The 18,833-nt window shown below is 35.5% G+C and overlaps 1 protein-coding gene across 1 annotated transcript; it reads left to right on the forward strand.

The window, feature by feature from the left end:
- Positions 1-8,730: 8,730 nt before the first annotated feature.
- IMMP2L (IMP2 inner mitochondrial membrane peptidase-like (S. cerevisiae)) lies at positions 8,731-15,663 on the forward strand (the record flags this gene model as incomplete). The annotated part of the gene is made up of 2 exons (XM_009071189.1): positions 8,731-8,865; positions 15,560-15,663. Coding segments are annotated over exons 1-2 (239 nt in total), but the record flags the coding sequence as incomplete, so codon positions are not given.
- Positions 15,664-18,833: the final 3,170 nt, after the last annotated feature.

Here is an 18,833-nt window from a genome sequence, read left to right on the forward strand (position 1 = left end):
CGCGGGGCGGGCGCAGCCGCTGTGGGAGGATGCGGTGTGTGTGTCCATCGCCCGCTGCCGACTGTGTGCGGGATCCCTCCTGTGCGGGATCCCTGTCTTCCTCCTCCCTCACGTTGCCAAGATCTTAAATCCCGTGGGAAGGGACCAGAGTCAAAGGCAGCGGCGGAGCCGGTGCTGGCAGGCGCCGGTGTTCCCTGCTCGTCCCGCCCGCCCGGAGGGAACTCCGGGGCTGTGCTCTCGTTCCCGGCGTCTTGTCTGCCGCTGGGGTTTGTGCTCTTAGTCCTGCACCGGATACAATTCTTACTTGACGTGTTTTCCTGCTTTATTAAATTTTTACTAGGCTGTATTTGTTGTATGAGGACTACAGCTACTGCTAGTTCTTTAGAATCCTGATGGAGTGGCTTTCCTGTTACCCTACATGCTGGAAATCTTGAGAGAGAAATTATTTTTGCAGCTTATAATGATGTAGTTTAAAGTGACTGCTTTTCCACCTCTGGTGCTTGTCCTTCAATCTATTCTTAGTTAAATGCTTCTCTGTGTAAGGGCCACACTACTTGAAGCTAGAGATTCAGCTGGTTCCTAGATGTGTCTCTCTGGTATTCCCACCTTTTTAAAGGAAAATTATTTTTCCTTGGAAGCTGGTGAAAAGCTTAGATAGAAAAAGCTGCACCTGAACACCAATTAGTCTCTAACCTCATCGATTCATTTAATTAGCCAGTGTTCTATTGTAATTTAATCTTGTTTTCATATCATTGCTATTCTGTTGAATTGGTATTAATTGAGCACACTGATATACCAGAAAAGGAGAGAGGTAGTGTAGAAAAGTTGCTTTACATCCCTCTAGATAACTTTCTTGTACCACCACATTTGTATTTTCTTTTTCTCCTCCCAAAGCACGTGTTAAGTACGTATTCATTATTCCGCTAGGAAGCAAATAGAAATTATTTGTCAACAGAATATATCTGGAAGACAAAACCTCTTGGGGATTTTCAGCTTAAATTAAGTATTTTCTTTAGAAGTCTTGAGAAGTAGACTTGATTTTTCCAATATGCAACCTTGTAGCAGAATCCACATGCTATTTGTAAAAAGATTTAGAGGAGTCTTCCATTTCTTTTACTTTAAAATTACAGATTCTTCTGTTCAGCTTGTATGTTGTAACCAAAATTTTTTTTCCCCTGGAATTGATGGTAAATGACTATACAAATGTTATAGCAGTGGGAGGTATCCAGGAGAATAATAGTTTAATCATGCTGAACATTAATTTTAAGATTCAAATTGGTTCACAGTCACAGTTGGAACTTTGTATCGAGATCTTTATCACTTGACAGAGTTCCACAGATTTCAGCTATATCTGGAATCCTTGTGCTTGCTGTTTAGTTGTTGTTTATTCTTGAGACCTGAGAAATTTATATGGCAGTTGAAGTTGTCACTAATCCCAGACTGAAAATCAATATGGTGGGGAGCAATTATTGCAGACTACAATAGGTATGCTCTTAAAAAATCCCACAGTGACCTCTAATGTTCAAGGATAAAACCTGAGTGGTTAAAATAAAGGAAGTTATTTTTGAAGGCAAATTTTTCCATATTAGTTTGTATATTTTGTTTATTAATGTGGCACAGGCTGTAGATTGTAACTAGATCATTCATCAGGTCTTACTGCTTGGTTTTGTGGGGATGTTCTGTTTGGGAATCAGTTCTAATTTCCCTGCCACGAGCAAGTATACATAAAGCTGACTTTACAGTAGTTGTGGGAGGGCTACATATTTTTGTAAAGTACACTGCAGATGGAAAATACCTTTTGAATATTAAAATACATTTTCTCTTCTTTCTTTTGGAATTATTTATTCATACAGTCATAAATATTAGGTATTATTTTGTCTTTATATACTTGATGGATACTTGTGTGCTTCTTGCATAGCTGAGAATCTTGTTTCTTGTATTAATTTGATTTTTCCATTGGGCTAGAAGAAGCTTCCCTGTCTGCACTAAACTTACCTGTTCTTAACTCAAATGCAAATACTTGTAGAAGAATTTGTTTCTGACAATATTTGTGTTTGGAATTGAATGCTCTTATTCTTAGGCTGCTTATTGAATGTTATATAAATATTTAACATTATATGTTTTGGTTAAAACTGAACATTCCTTTTTATTATTGTTGTTTTTGTCTAAGTTTGGTTCTAGATAACTACAATTAACATGACAGTTTCATAGTACTTGAAAGAATCTGGAGAGCTGACTAGATAAATGTGCAATGACATAACCTTTGAGGTCTAATTAATTTGTTACTGTAAATATAATTTACAAATTTGGTGAGTTTTGAAGCAACTTATTTATGCAGTCTTTTCAGTAGAGATCGGAACATAACAGCAGCTGATAGTTGTTTGTAAAGGGCATTTAAAATCAATTTACAAAATTAACTTAGCATGCAATGAATCTTTATGCTCGAAGCAACACTGAATTTTCAGTTACAAGAAGCTCTCTTAAGTGAGTTCTAAAATGTATGTTATTTGGGACTTTCCTTTATGTGCAATATATATTAAAGATTATTAGTTTCCTTGAAGATGTAGAAACATGAGTAAAAACAAATATTGTATCTTTAATGTTAGAAGAACAGGTACTCTGCCAGTCACCTGTGTGATACTACTTGGAAGATGTTGCATTGCATTTTAAGTGCTCTGAGAAGATCTGATTTGCAACAATTACTGAGTTTTTATTTTTTGTATTGCACTTCCTTTTCTTGATGCTTGTGTGCATGAAATGGAATCCTGAATAACTTGTCAGAACTGAGGGGTGATGATTACTCTCCGTTACTGATTACTCTCCATCCTGAAGTAGCCGTTAATTTGATTGCTGAGAGTAACTTTCATGTACAGTTGTGTTTTCTTCCACATTTGCTTTATATTTGAAGCATGAAATGTTTTGTTTGGAAATACAATATTGTACAAGAGGGTGAAATTTCTGTACTTGAGACACAAAATTAATCTGTAAGAATAAGAAATATGAATTTCTTTCCAGTTACAATCAGCGTGTGAACTGAGCCTTTGTACATGAGATCGATCCCAGTGTTGGGATGAAGCAATACTGAATTAAAAGAATAATCAGTTCCACATTAAATTTTTTTCCCCCATAATAATTCTGAGACAGATTATGTTGCTGATTGTTCTGCTTTAAACTTTTTATTTGGTTTGCAAGCTGAAAGCTCATTAACTTGATCTGGTTTTGCCTGCTTCTGGGAACTTGTGTGTATGTTACAGCTTTGGGAAGATTACAAAAGTGGATTTTTATTGTTGTTTTTCTTTATTGTGGTATCGTGGAAAAACCTCTGCATATTTCATAGTGATAGGAGCTATTGCAAGGAAATCGTAATTGCTTTAATTCAAACTAAGGCATAAGAAAATGGTACAAAATGGAGTTGAAAATCTGCTGCTTTGTATTAGGAACAAGCAAAGCATCTAGGTATCAGGACAAAATGACTAACTTAGAAGAAAGAGAACAGCAGAGTGTACATGTTTTGTTGCAAAACCTGCTGATTAGGTTACAATTTGTTGCTGCAGTAATACAACAGTAATTTCCATCACCTGTGACATATCCAAACTAGCAATAGGGTAATATTCTTTAATGTCTTTGTGCTGGGGGATACAGGGAGGAGAAATAGGGTGAGCAAAACATCTGTGCAGAGTATAAATACATTAATGGAATAGACATGTCACCACTATAGTGAATAATACTAGGATGGAGTTGTCTTTATTGAAGGATAAATGAGAGTTGCTTCTGGAACTAGAGAGTATTTTAAAATGAAAACTTAAGTGGACTGATCTATATTGATTATTTTAATGGAAAACTTATATGGGCTAGTCTATTTTGATTCTTCTGTGGCATTCATCACCATCATAACTGTGTGCATCAGCCTGTACTTGGATAAATTTATGTGAATTAAATTAGCCTACTAAAAAAATCTGCATACTTGTACCCTTACAGTAACCACTGTCATGTAAAAATTATTGAAATATGCAACTAAAGTGGGAAATGGGAATCAGGCTCCATGGCAGTAGTTAGCTCTGGGCTTGTATCATGAAAGGTGTAGAAAAGGCACATATTATAAAGATCATGCAAATTCTGATACTGAACAGTATCCTGTTGATCATGGTTGTTAGACCAGGTATAACCTTGTGTTCAAGTTAGACCAGTCTTGCTTAAAACAAAAGCTTTTACTTTCAGTTTCATAGGATGCAATTAAATTGGACTCACTCATATCTTTTGGTATTTTCTGTCATGAAAGTCTTATTTCTTTTTGAACCACACATACCTAAATTCTAGTGTGATGCCATTGATGTATAGGAAAATGCATATTGTGATTGACAGGGAAGTTGGTTATTTCAAGGGATTATGGGACTATATATACTATAGTTACTAATTCCTGAACAGGATCAGGTAGGTCATTTCAAAGTAACATAGTAGACTTGGTTGGGTAGTTGTTTCACATATAGGTTGTAACTCCCTCCTTCCTGTTCCCTCACACGCCTTCTTGTAGAAGCACATCAGGGGCCATTTTATTTCCTTTGTGGATGACTGCTAATGTCTTGTTTTTACAGCTTTTTTTTTCCTATCATACTTCTGTGGGTAATTTTTAAATACCTAGGTTTGCAAATATATTGTAACCTGGGGCTTTCTGAATTACTTGATGATTTTCTGCAGGCTGTTTGATAAACAGTGTCTTCTAATGTGCAGGCAAGTGTAAGAAGAAATAAGCATTTCATACATAGCTATCTAAATAGCATCTCTGCTCCATATGTTGTAGTACCCACGAGAGGCTCATTATAATCCCTGGACCTTTTGTGCACCAAATACTTCAGTCCAGATAATGCTGTGCTCCATCTGCCTTAATCTCTGAGCTGCACAATGTGAAATTCTTAATGCTTTGACCTGCTATATGCTAGCATTTTTGATCTAGGAGTTTTCTTGTCCATGTTGCCATTTCAAACCAGTTTTCAAGGTTGTTGTTTTGAAGTTTGTCAGTTCTACTGAATTGTTCTGTTGGGTTATTTCGATAAATCAAGTGTAAGTTAGAAATGCTGAAAAGCATATGCATCTCAAAAATATTTGTTCTGGGATATTTTTTTGTGTTTGGTTTTGTCGGTTTTTTGTTTTGTTGGGGGTTTTTTTGTACCATCTTTTAAGTGTTGTGATTTGTTGATCTTATTCAAGGTGTCACTGGCTGGGCAGAGATCCAGAAATATGTGTTGTTGAAATTATTTTTTTTCAGCAAACAATGCTTTGCTTGTTTCACTGGCATGCATATAAATGTGCTGTCAGCATAAACCAGATATTGCACTGTATTTTAGAATTTCACTCCAGAAACACGATGCTCTTAAAATCTACAGGTGTTTTAGAAATTTCTAAGAGCAGAATATTATCTCCAGGAGTGATAGCTGTCTAATGTTGTCTTTATTTTAAAACAAAGGCTACAACCAGAATTTTTAAATTTTAATTTTAAGAATCTTTGTTGTGTCTACCCTTTACCACCCTGAATTCTTTCTTGTGAGTGCAGTAAATGCTTATCATTACTTTTTTCTCTTCTTTTGTCCTATGACCACCGAAGTGTAAGAAAAGACAACACTGCACATTTTAATCAAAAGGTGTTTATTAGTAGAGGATTATCCATTCACATGTACAGTTACTGGTAGAAGATAATGCTGCCTTTCTGCTGCCTACATTCCAGCTCTTCTCCTGTGGCAGTCAAGACAACTTGAAGCCCCTCTTACTGAAAGAGTGATGGGTAATCTTCCATTTACTGGAAGTTGAACTCTTGTGTCAACAGTTGCATGGCAACTCTGCGTGTGCATATACTTATCCAGTGGTAAATGCTTGTCTGTGCTTTTTGGAGGGGAAAGCTTGTGAAATAAACCTGGCAAAAATGTGCACACCATTCAGCAATGTACTGACGTGTAGTAAGTTCTTACCTTTGTGTTAAAAATGTTTTGTTATATGAAAGGACGTAAGGTTAAAGACAGATTTGTTTTGAAATAGTTCTCAAACTGTTTAAAATGTGTGTGCATGTTTGCTAACTTTTGGGAATAAAAACTTCTATAGGCCTGCTCAGCTTGTGTCCTGTGGAAAAGCTGTCCTTTGCTGTGGGAGGTGGGGAACCAGGAAAAGTTCAGAATGTAGTGTGTGACTGTAAATGAAGGAATCATCATCTTGGTGTAGATGGAAGATGAAACCAGTGGTTTCATCAGTTGCCTAGTGGAGGGAGGAGAGGAGAAAATAAACAAATAAATTCAGGGCAAATAGAGAAGTCCTTCAGCACATCAGCTGTTGTTGGCTTTGGTGGCTTTGCAAATTGATTGCTTGTAGGGTTGCTCTTGGTGCTTTCCCCCTCATGTTTATTTACAGTGTCATGTAATGCTGCATGTGTCTAAACCCACAAAAGTAGGACTTTTAGTTCCCAGCTTTGTCCATAAACGATGCTTAACACTGCTGGTGTTGTCTTGTCCAAGTGATGTACTGAGAATGTAGCATTTTGTCGTAACCATTTTAACCTGGCTGCTAGATTCTGTGTCACTATAAATTAGCTTGTAGTTCCAGAGGCATATGGCTGGTCTCCTGTGGAATGTCTGTGCAATTACTTCTCTTCAGATACTAGACTTTTCTGTAGATACCAGCATGGGGCTTTTACGAGAAGTTTGTAACAAAATCTGTCAATGGATTTATTAGAAGAGATGGGGTTAATATTCATGTTTCATTAGGAATGAAAAATGGATTTGACTATGTAGAATTGAAAGAGAAGGAAATTTATTTGAATTCTAAAACTTTTTTAAAGAATTCCTAAATAAGCCATATTGTGATACATCTATCAGGCAGTGTCTGATAGCTCGAAGAATGACTGTAGAGAACATGGTGGATATGTTTGTGGGTAATGTCTCAAAATGGTGTTTTGTGGCTGACATTACTGTTAGAGTGGAGGAGGTCTGAGATGTGCCAGACCTTATAGCAGAGTAGATCATCCAGCCAGAAAACTCAAGGGGTGAAGTTCAAAGTGAGTAGGTTGAGAGAAGGGTATTAAGGTGTATGAAATGGTGTAAATTGTTAAAAGGTAGACAAAACCCTGATTTATAGAGATTCTATTTTTATGTGGCATATTTCTAAAGGTGTATCTGCTCATCGAGGCAATAGTCTCTTTTAGTGGGTGGTTTCCAATAAACAGTTCTTAAACAATAAGCTGAAAGAAAAGCATTTTAGCATTTGTCTTGAATTGATAAGGTTTTTGTTCTGTTTCACAACCTATTTCAAATTATTTGTGGGAATGGTTGATGGAAATTGAAAATGTTTTCATGAAATGTTCAGAAAGAAAATATGACTGAATTACAAGCATTAAGTGCATTTAGACTTATGCATATTTAAACTTATGTGCAAGTTTATAGATTATTAAATATTTCCACTTAAGATATTTAAAACCTTGTGAAGGTGAATGTTAGAAGTCATAGTAAAGATGTTTCTGTCTTTCAGAAGATGGATCTTGTCCTTGCAAAGCTGTTTATATCTATAAATAATTTTAGTGAAGAAAATGCAGATGGTAGAACTGGATTTCCTCTCTTAAGTGTAAAGTGTAAATATTATGTTTGTAAGAGGATTGAACAAAACTGCAGATATTTAGATTGTCCATGATTTTCATTGAAAAACAATTCATTGTTCTTGAATACAGACACACTGAAAGACCCAAAAATTCAGGGCACAGTCTGTTTTGTCCTTCTCTCTGTTGAAGTGACAGAGGGAGCAGGGACTTCACAAACTCATTTTGGGGGCGGGAAGAGGCTTACCAGGTGTTCAGTAGGTGGAAACACCAGTTTAAAAGGGAATTGCCAATTGATGAAGAGCAACGTTTCTTATAATGAAACTGCAGTTATGTGAAATGGTCTTGTACCTTTGCAGCAGTACCTGGATATTCAGCTTGCTTTTCAGAGATACAACTAATATGATTAAGCAACTTGGGTTTCAGTGTACCTTGCAGATATTTTTCAAGCACATTCAGTGGTTTGGGGCTAAATAAAGAGATGGAAGAATAATGCATAGTTAGTTGGAGTGGAATCATCCCATGTGCCATATATTGGCAGACTGGGCAGCTAAGTAGCTTTGAACTCTCTGACATAGTCATGAACAAGGAGTCATTGTGTTATGGTGTGTCCCTATGACACATGGGACAATTTGCAGTTCTCACAAGTGTGGAAATGATGCATTTGTGCATTTCCAGTGTGAAAATATTTAATAAAGAAATGATAGCGTGTTGCAGGTAACTTTTCTTTACTTAACACAATCCATCTTTGAGGGTCAGAAATTAATAATTTCCAGTCTGTGGAGAGAAAATTATTTGCAACTTTTTTTCCTGGAAATGCATAATTACTGGTTATATCAATTTGATTCTTGCTTAGCGCAACTGTTATCGAGTCATTTTTTGTCACATGCTTCTGCTAACACAGGATCACAAGAAATGGGCAAATTAGCTAAAGAGTTAATTTTAAGCATCAAGCTCAATTCTGTATAGTAGGTACTGAAATTCTGACAAGATTTATGGTTGTTTTGTTCTTTTGCACATTTTTTTTCACTGTGGATATTGGGATACTCTAACAGATAATATAATAAATGTATTCTTAAATATTCCTTGTTGAATTGCTACATGTTGTTACTTAAAATTTGTTTTTTAATTTTTTACCCTTCCCCTGTGTTTTTCAGATTATGGCACAGGCTCAAGGTCTGGGGAAGAGATACCTTAAAGCCTTTTTGAAAGGTTTCTTTGTTGCTGTTCCTGTAACTGTGACTTTCCTGGATAGAGTTGCCTGTGTAGCAAGGGTGGAAGGAGCTTCAATGCAGGTATTGCTGGAAATATCTTTTGTCTGTCAGGAAATTAAAAAGTGACTCTCCACTGACAATAGCAATGGAAGAAATCTTTTTCTCAATTGTTATTAAATTAAAATGCTGTAGTATGGAATAGTTTAATTTCAACTTTGTTAAACAAATACTTTTGTGATGTGTAAAGAAAAGCTTTTGAGGACAAAGCTTCCCTGATTTCTGTCTCAGTAAAAGGAAAATATATTAAGAAGTAGTGATAAAGATAGATTTAATTTTTTTTATACCTTCCTAGGCATTTAGAAATAAAGATTTGTTTTTGAAGCAGTATCTTTTGTCTCTTGGGATTGAATTGGTGACTCACAAAGAGGCTTTATTAATTTTTAGTAGCTGCATTATAGTAACTGTAAGGCAAAAACCTTTCTTGCTATACTTGTTCTTACTAATGAACACGTATGGCAGCATTGCAGTGAAGAATACTGAAAGTGGCATAAAGCTAATATTAATACCTGTGCTTAACAACACATAGGTATCAATTCACTGTTTTTACTTTGGTTATGCTGAATGTTTATACAGTGCGAGTAAATAAATATTAATAGTCTGTTTAACATTTAGACAATAAATAAATACTCAGGATAGTGAGCAGCTACTTTGTTTCCTCTGTTATTTAGACTTGAAAAAGATATGTTTTAATGTAGTTAGCCAGTTTTTGTTTAATTACTTTGCATTTTAAATCATATGCACTGCATATTGCTGTGCATCACCTCGGATAACTACAGTGTATTTTGATTTAATTTTGCAGCATTCCAATTAGCAGAGACTAAGGATTGTATTCTCAGATTTCAAGCCCTCTTTTCTGATTGCTTGAGTAAACTCAGAACCTTGAAGAGGGGTTTCACAGCAATCGAGAGAAGCTACTGGAGTTTGAATTGTGCAGCATTTGCACAGACAAAAGTCAAGCTAAATCCTGGACTTGTCTAATTTGTGTTTAATGCCATAAAAAGCATGTGGTGGGGAGGAGGAAATGGCAAAGTGGCATTGTGTCTTTTGTGGCAGTCAGTAATCTGATGTTTAACCTCTATCAAGAAACCTCAGCAGGTCTAGAAGGCAGCGCTCAACATCAAGAACAGGGATGAAAGTAAAATCATCTTACTCTAGTAATTATACAATACAAGACCAGAAGTTAGGTATTACATAAGGTATCTTTGCCCTTTTCACAAATGTTGTTCTGAATTTCGTTGATGACCAATCTCAGGTCTTGCAGCTGCAGAGCCAGAAATTTGCGCAGGGAAGAGTGGGGAAAACCATTTTCATTGTCTTTTTGCTATCTTCAGACAGAAAAAAATCAAATATATATGACAGCATGTACATAAGTACAAAATCAGACAGACAAATACAACTCCATTTTCCATCTTCCCATTTTTTGGCTCTCTGAGGATCTAGAGCCATGTGGAACACTCAAGATGCATGTTGGATTTTCTGGCTTTGTGGTGTTTGGAGTTTTTGTTTGTCTTCTATTGCTGTTGGTTTTTGTTACTTCTGAGCATGATGTGAGCATTTAAATTTTGCCTTTTATTGTTTGCTCTTTTCTGTCTATAACAGTGTTCTGTTTGACATCCATTCTCTCTTGATAGTTTTACCTCAGTAGCTGGAAAGACACTTTTTAGATTTGCCATCTCCACAAGTCGATTGAACCCCTCTGTCAAGGCCTCAGTTTTATGTTTCCCTTAAATCAAAGTCCAAAGTGTTCAGAAGTATTGGTATTGTTCTGGAGTGTTGCTTCTCTCCTTACTTGAGGGCATACAGTTAACTGTGGTTTATCCATGGAGGATTTGAAAAACACTACAGTTATTTTCTCAAATTTATTCAACCTGACAAAGAACGATATGCACTCTTTGTAGTGGCTAGGGAAAACAATATCTATTCACTGGGTGATTAAAATCAAAGCTTTTCCCTTGCTGTGTCTGTTGACTAAACATTTCCTCTGTTGATTCAAGTATGGCTAGCTTGAAAGCTGACACTTGCAATTTTACTGACATCTCAGTGTCTGTAAAATTCTCTGGTTTTATTCTGGACTTCAGCACTGAAATAGAAGCTTAAAACAAGCTTCTGTACATGTGAATGTTTTTCAGATTACCAATAAATAAATAAAAATCCTAGTGCTTTTAATAAAATACTAATTTCCTTGACAAGGTTTATTAGACGCCTAAGCATGTCTGACAGGGACATAATTGTCAGGAAAATATCTCTCTTTTGGAGAGTAGCTTGAAGGAGTTCTGGTCATCATGTTGCAGTTCTGTCTGTTTACTGTATTCTTTGGAGAGTGATCTATGTTGAATGTATCTGAAAACTATGGGTATGAGGGAGAGTGAAGTTCAGTTGGTTTGTAGTCATGTTCCCTTCAGTCACATGCTTCCAGTGATAACCTGTTGTCTCAGTTTGAAGATACCATGGTAAGATGCCCAAGAATTTGTTGCTAACAGACCTCTAAAACGCCTAGCTGGCTTTGTGCACTCGTCATTGTGGCTTCTGCTGAGCCTGAAATTAATAGTTTTGACAAAAAACAAGAAATAAATCTTTGTGTCACAATTGCTCTCCTGCTCTTTTTCTCTGTTGTGTGCTCTCTCTCCCCCGCACTTCCTGTTTATTTGGACCAGCCTTACTGCTGCATCATAGTTGTTGTTGGTGGTAATACTTTTTGACACCCTGTGAAGCACAATGAATAAAGGTTCTAATGAAAATACAAATGTTTTTATTTATTCCCCATCAATTAACACAGACTTCATGCATTTCATTGTCTCAAGCTGACTTGTGATTCTACAGTGCTTTCAGCCACCTGTCATAATTCTTTTGCTCGTGCTGACTTCAGTGTATATGTGTATTAACTCTAACCTGTAGGGAATAACAGAGAACTATTTCAGTTTATAATTTTAGCATTTTTTAATTGTTTCATTACCTTCTTTTTTATTTTCAAAATTACTGGGTTTTTTAATCCTCACATGAGGTGGTTTTGTTGCTTAGGATTTCAGAGATTGATGTTCTCATCTAGTATTCTGTTAATAGTGGTTTTCAAGTGAGTTGTAATCCATTTACAACATTGAGTGTAAGTGACACAAATAACTAGTAACAGGATTTCTTAATTGCCTGTTGTGGTTTTTTTGTGTGACTCCTCTTGTGCTGGCTTTATACTTTCAAATGTTTGTTATCGTATGGATGGACATCCTGATATTGATTTATGTTATTTTTAATTGACTTTCATTGCTTGTCTGGTATTATGGACTCTTCATACATAATGATGCGGAAAAGGGAACCCTCCGTGGATATATAAATTTGTAATTTCATTAAATCAAATGGATAGTTTTCAAGTGAGATGGAAGATGGCAACGTATGTGCAGCTTTATATGCAAGTTCTATAGCAAACAGTTCAATACCAAGGACTATAGCAGTGGCCTGAGCAGTGATCTCAGATGAAGCACACTTGTTTCCACAGCAAACATTATTGAATGTTCTATTCCATTATGCATAATAGCAGTTGTAATTATTCTGTGGCAGTTTCTCCTAACTTTATTATTAGGATTACTGTACCTAAGCCTGTGAGCTCATGTGAATATTCTTTGCGTTCCCCAAGCTACAAGCAAATAAGTTATGACCTTCTGGTATTCACTAGCAGCATAACAACTATGAAGTTAATCATTATTTATAGTAAAAGGGCATGTTTTTACCCTCCTACTTATGGAACCTCATGTCCTGCGAGGCTTCATCATATGGCTGGGGATCTCAATTTGCATGCTTTTAGCATTAGATTAGTTAGTAATTGCAAAGAGTGAATGTTTTGTGGCTTCTGCACCATAGTTTAAATTAAGACCTGTGTGTCTCATTTGTAGCAGGCTATTATGCCAAGAACTTGATAATGCTTCAAGCTAGAGGAAGGAAGAAGCCCCTATATTATTTTGTTTCTTATAAACAGTCCTTGTGAACCTATTTGTTGACTACTTTTTCAGAAACTGTATTTTTGTTTTGCTAGACCTGAAATCTTACTACTCAAAACTTATTCTCCATGATATTTTTATATCTGAATACACTGCATTAAATTACTTCTGTACTTTTTGTTGTAGAATCACAATTTGAGTTGTTTACATTAGAGAAAGACTTGCTGAAGGATTTAGATAATTCTTTTAAATAGATAAATGTAATTGTTAATGTAAGATGAAAGTTGTCTCCTTCTACTTTTCATTCTATTTTGTCTACGAAAGTAGTATTTTTGTCTGTGTATTTGTCAGGTTGTTTCATTGGAGGAAAGAAAAATCCAAACACTGTCATATTTTACTCAAACATAATTCTAATGTATTATGAGTTGGATATCCACTCTGTATGTCAAAACCACATGAGATATTATTAAAAATATCAAGCAATGTGGTATTGCATTTGGAATGCATGAAGTTAAGAAGTTTGCTCAATATCTAAATGTATTGCAATTCTAAGTATTTCCTTTGTTTAAGTACAGAAAATAGTAGGAGTCAACTGAGATAATGCAGCAGCACTGTGGTGTATTTCTCTGTAAAATGCCATTGATGTAGATTTATTTGAGAGGAAAAGTGTGTGAATACTCATGCAGATCTTTTCTAAGTATCAGCTGTGAAATACATTATCTTTTGGAGCAATGTGTTTAAAATTTCCACTTGTTTTGTCCATCTGTTTTGGCCCTTTAAGGTAGATCCTTCTGAGTACTAAGGAGTTTACTTTGTGAGAATATACCATATGTATGATTCCTGCTTTGTAACATCAGCCTCTTTGCCTTATTCTTAGTATTGTTGTTAGCTTCTGACCCATGTGTGCCTGCATTTGGCACAATGACTATGACTGTGAATTGTCCATGAATTTGTATTTAAGTCATTTGTATGTAAATACATGATCCTTTGGTGGAAAATGCTATAATGGTAGTAAATAATTTTGGAAATCCAGATTAAAAACTAATAATCAAATATCTGCTAATTAGCATCTGGTTTTCATTTATCTGGTTCTTGCAGTGCATAGAGTCTAGCAGATAAAATAGTGATGAGGGTTAATATATTTATAGCTTAGACTTGAGCTATATCTCTGTGGATGTTAAGGTGCTCTGCTTTAATCCTCAGACTTGGCTAGAAATTTGCCCATAGTCCTCAGTTCAAAATGTAACTAGCCTCATTTGCTGTTTACCTAAACATGTGTCATATCCCTCCCTTCCTTCCTGACATGTTTGTTCTTTTCACCTGTCATGTTCCTTACTATCCATGTGAATTACATGTACTAAGCACCCTAGCACATTGCTTCCTCTTGCAGCTTGAAAAGCTAGTTTTTCACAAGTCCCATGTGAAATAGACCTTTTTCAACCATTGTGTTTGGCAAAGGAAAGATGAAGGAAGAAACTGTAATAAAGAGAAATAAGCACTTCTAAATTGCTTTTGAAGTTAAAAATAAACACTAAGTAACTATCCTTATTTGAGAGCAAAGTTTTACTGAATAAAAATACAATTAAATTTACCACTGTGTAATTACTTGTGTTATGAACAGTTAAATTCAGTCCCCCAATTGGTTTGCTTATCAAAGATACTTTCAGTCTGGGGAGGGGAATATCAGCAGTGAAAGTCTAGTGCTTCATGTGAAGGTCCAACTGATGTTGTAAGGTGAGCTGCAAAACCCTCTTCTACCAAAAAAACTTAAAAATTAGCTAATATTGTAGCTATCATACTGACAAATCAGGGGCTGCCTAGTCTTAATATTCTGCTTTATAGCATATGTCATCTAACTCTAGAATATAAATTAGAGGTCATCTGGCCAACTTGGAGTCTGAAAAAGCTTACTGAGAAATAAGCTATCAGAAGACTTTAGCCTGGAATACTCTTAAATACTTTCTAGCTAATAAAAGGAGCATTTGTATTGAAATAATCCCTGCAAAAATAAATAAAGACCATACTGTAATGGGCTACTTCCTTCTTGTGCCATATCTCACGAGTTAGCTCAGAATCAGCATTGACCAGGGACCACGGTTTTGTATCATATTGCACAAAATACTTATGTACGGCTCTATGTACCTCCTAATACATTTTATTCATTAATTACTTTGTTATTTTAATGCCAAATTTAGTGACCAGTCTCATTTCTCTGTATGCATCTGTGAGAGTTCATGCTTCAATGTATTCTGTTATGGAAGTATCACATTTACTGCCAATGTCAGTGTATGCTGTAGGTATAGGGTTTGTTATTTTCCTTTGCACAGGATGCTAAGATTACTATTATTATAAATCCATATTTCATTTTTAGTGCATTAGGCTTGTATAAGCAGTAAGATGCCTGCAAAATGTTTGTGGTTTTAATTTTTCTTCCTGGAAATTAGTGTTCTTGGTTCTCCTTTGATTTTAATATTAAATGATAAGCAGTAAAGACAATCCTTTCTCTTCATCAGTCTTGCCATAAGTATGTATCCTGTGTAATTTGATTAGCATGCAGTTAGTAGTGCATTGAACGTTGTGAACTACAATTTCTCATAATTATATTTATATGTCATTTAATAAAGAAATTTATTTCCCATAATACAACAGATTCTTGGCCTTTTACACTAAGTGGCTACATTTTTACTGATTTTAATGGATTTCACCTGTTGATGGAATGAAAGGTAGGTGAAAGATTCATAAAGGAAATGTAGATCTAAAGATTGTTTTTTCCCCTCATCCTCTCTCAGCCTTCTTTGAATCCTGGGGGAAGACAAGCATCTGATGTAGTGCTGTTAAACCACTGGAGCATTCGAAATTATGATGTACAACGTGGGGACATTGTGTCATTGGTGTAAGTAATTTTGTATACATTTCCATACATGCTCATAGTGATATTAAGCCATCAGTGTTTAATCTAGAATAATGTAAGTATATATATATGGGCAAGGAACATAAAATTTTTAATAACACATTATTGTTATTCCTATCAGCCGTTTTCAAAACACAGATGATCAAAGAATGCATTACCAAGTTTTTACTTGAAAGGAATGCAGTATAAGATATTATGTGATACAGTATATATGTGTACCAAAACTGCCAAGAACAAAGAGTTGTGAGATAAAGAGAGAAAATAGATAATGCATTCTGTGGCTTAATGGAGTATACTTTTTAAGTTGCTTGGCTGTGCATTCGTATTTGTGAGAAATAATAGTCTTTCTTTATCAACTAATACTGATTTGTTTGGTTGGTTTTTTCTGGAGAAATATATCTACTGAATCATATTTTAGATAGGATCACAAGAATTCAACCATATACATAAAGGACAAATGGAGCAAAAAAAAATAATTTACAATTACAATAGGGAGGTCTATATATCAAGCCAAAAGGTGGCAGTGTTTTGCTGTTGAAAATATTCAGGACTAACAAAGGACAGAAACTCCATTTCGGCCTTAATATAATATAGAAATGGAATGTCAAAGTGTTCATAACTGACACAATGATATAATACATACTCATACTACATGCTTGGATAGTTTAAGCTTAAGGTTTTAGTTTTGCAAGTGAAATGCACAATATGTAGATTATAACAGAAATGTCTTTGGGAACTATATTATCTACCTTCCTTTTTGTCATATATCTCTTCTAATTGTCTCATTTTTTTGTCTACCTCTTCATTGTAGTGGTAATTTGTAAGACAAAATTCACTGCCAGCTCTTTAAGCCAACTCTCATGTATTCCTCCTTTGTTAGACACATAAAATTTATGTTATGATCTGTCGTAATGTCTGTCATGTGAAATTTTCTTTAAATGGTCTAGCTGCAAATATGAATTTATTCATGTTTGCAACAACTAATGTTGCGAAAGGACTCCAATTTCATGTCATTTAAAGATTGTTTGTAATATTTGATTCTGCCTGTGTGTGCATCCCTCTGCTGAAGTCCTACTCTGGTGATTGCCTAAAACACTCAGTGTAAGTTATTAGTAAGGAATAGACTGAACAGAAAATGAGCACATTTGTCTGATCGGAAAATGGAATTAATAGTTGCATTTTTACTATACTTCTTGAATGTTTGTGGTTCCATCTGAGCCATCTGTCTTAATTGCTTTCACTTTGCTGCATGCTTGGACATGAAAACTAGTATTTTAGATGCTGTGGGGCTTCTTATATGTTTGGAAAGTCTTGCCTAGTCTTGGTGGAAATCATATACACCCATATGGGAGAAGTCATATTGTATGTATGTACTGTACTGAAGTTTTTCTTAGTCTTTGGGGAACTACATTGAATAACCAGATTAGAGAATTCAAAAAGCACTTAAAGATCAATACAAATGAAGTTAAACAATGTAAAAATAATCTGTTGAATAGTTGTGATATGAAAATATTGAAAGAGCAGTAATACCTTTTAAGTACTTCATGATACGGGTTTGTTAGAAGCAGCTTTGACTTGCTAGTTTAATGTAATGTAAAATATTTAATTGTGTTGTAAAGACTTGCAGGATACAGTATCTGGTTGTGATTTTGTTCCCGTGTGAGTTTCTGAGACTTGATTTTGGTGTATGAGGCTTTGGTTGTGTAAATGGGTTAATATTTGTATTTCATTTACCTGTGGTTTCTAGAACTCCCTACTGAATAGTTTTCCTGTGTATGTGAATGAATTTCACTTGGTGGTCCTCAGAGGAATTGGCTGATTTAGGTAAGGCATGAACAGGGAAGGCCAGTCTCCCACCATCTGCTGCTTTTCCTGTTTCTGTCAGGGATTCATTTGAGAAAGATTTGGTGTGACTGAGATAGGCAGAGGGATATGTAAACCTTTTTTGTATCCTTCTTGGCTGCTTTATGTTTGTCCACTGTCTCCTTTCTGCCAGGTCATAGGAGAAAATAACTATGACGTTGTGGAAGGGGTGGTCTTTTGCAGAACAAGAGCTGAAGTAAAATGTTTCTTCATGGCAGCTTGACCAGGGCCATCCAAACTCTTTGCTTTCTTCATGCTGTCAGAGATACTGTGTCATTCTGGATAGCTGCTGTTCCTATCACAATTCTTAAAAGGAATTGTTGAGAGTTATACTGAGTCCAGTGTAAGTAGAGGTCCAACAGCCAAAATTTGGACCAAAGAGATGAGTTAGTCTTGGTGGTCCTGGATGCCCCAAGAGAGACTCAGTGAGCTTGTGGTTATGATTCAGATACTGCTTGCAGATCCAAAAGATTTTCCTCTCTCAACCAATCTAGTTCTTGATAAATGTACATACATTTCTTATTTGCTAACTTTGATTACAACTGAGCACCCTGTCCCTAAGTACTTGATGATGTTTATGCGGAGTTAAGGTACTAAATGCAGATTGCATGTGTGGTTATCATCCCTGTCTCTGTGTCTGATGTAGATGTAACCATGCATTGCAACCACAGCTGTGAAATTAGCCACTGTGTGTGCACACATGTGCTTAACTGGTTTTAGACATAATATTTAGAATGGCATTGGCCCTTAAAAGTATAAAGTTTAAAATTAGGGTAATATAAAATCAATGGAGAGAATAAGTTGGTAGCAAAAAATTATTTCTTTAATTGCAATTTAGTATTTTACAAATAGTTAAATCTTGTCTCAGCCTTTGGAAGATGGTTTATTTTTTACCTTTTAGCTTGAACTCATCCTCATTAATATCAAAATTAAGAGAGCTCAATGTTACATGTTAATTCAGAACTAAGGGAAATGTATAGCAGTCTTAACTTGATCACTTGCTTGAGTGCTTAATTTAGGTACTGCTATATTACTGGCAGTTAGTAGATTAAAAATCAAACCAGGAATATTTTTTAAATAAATTAAGTAATTTCTATTATTACGTGTTCCAGAATACTACCTTTGCATCTTTTAAACTGATGCAGGGGAGGACAAGTGTGTTATCTTTTTTGTTTTGGAAACACATTTCTTTATCTTCAAAGAGGAAACAGCGTCACGTGGCACATGAGGTCATCTTTCAAAGACAAATGAGTTCATGTTTTTGTTGGGCAGACCTTGATTTCTCAATA

Source organism: Acanthisitta chloris, unplaced genomic scaffold (assembly GCF_000695815.1).
Source record: "Acanthisitta chloris isolate BGI_N310 unplaced genomic scaffold, ASM69581v1 scaffold2273, whole genome shotgun sequence".
In the NCBI taxonomy this organism is placed as follows: Eukaryota; Metazoa; Chordata; class Aves; order Passeriformes; family Acanthisittidae; genus Acanthisitta; species Acanthisitta chloris.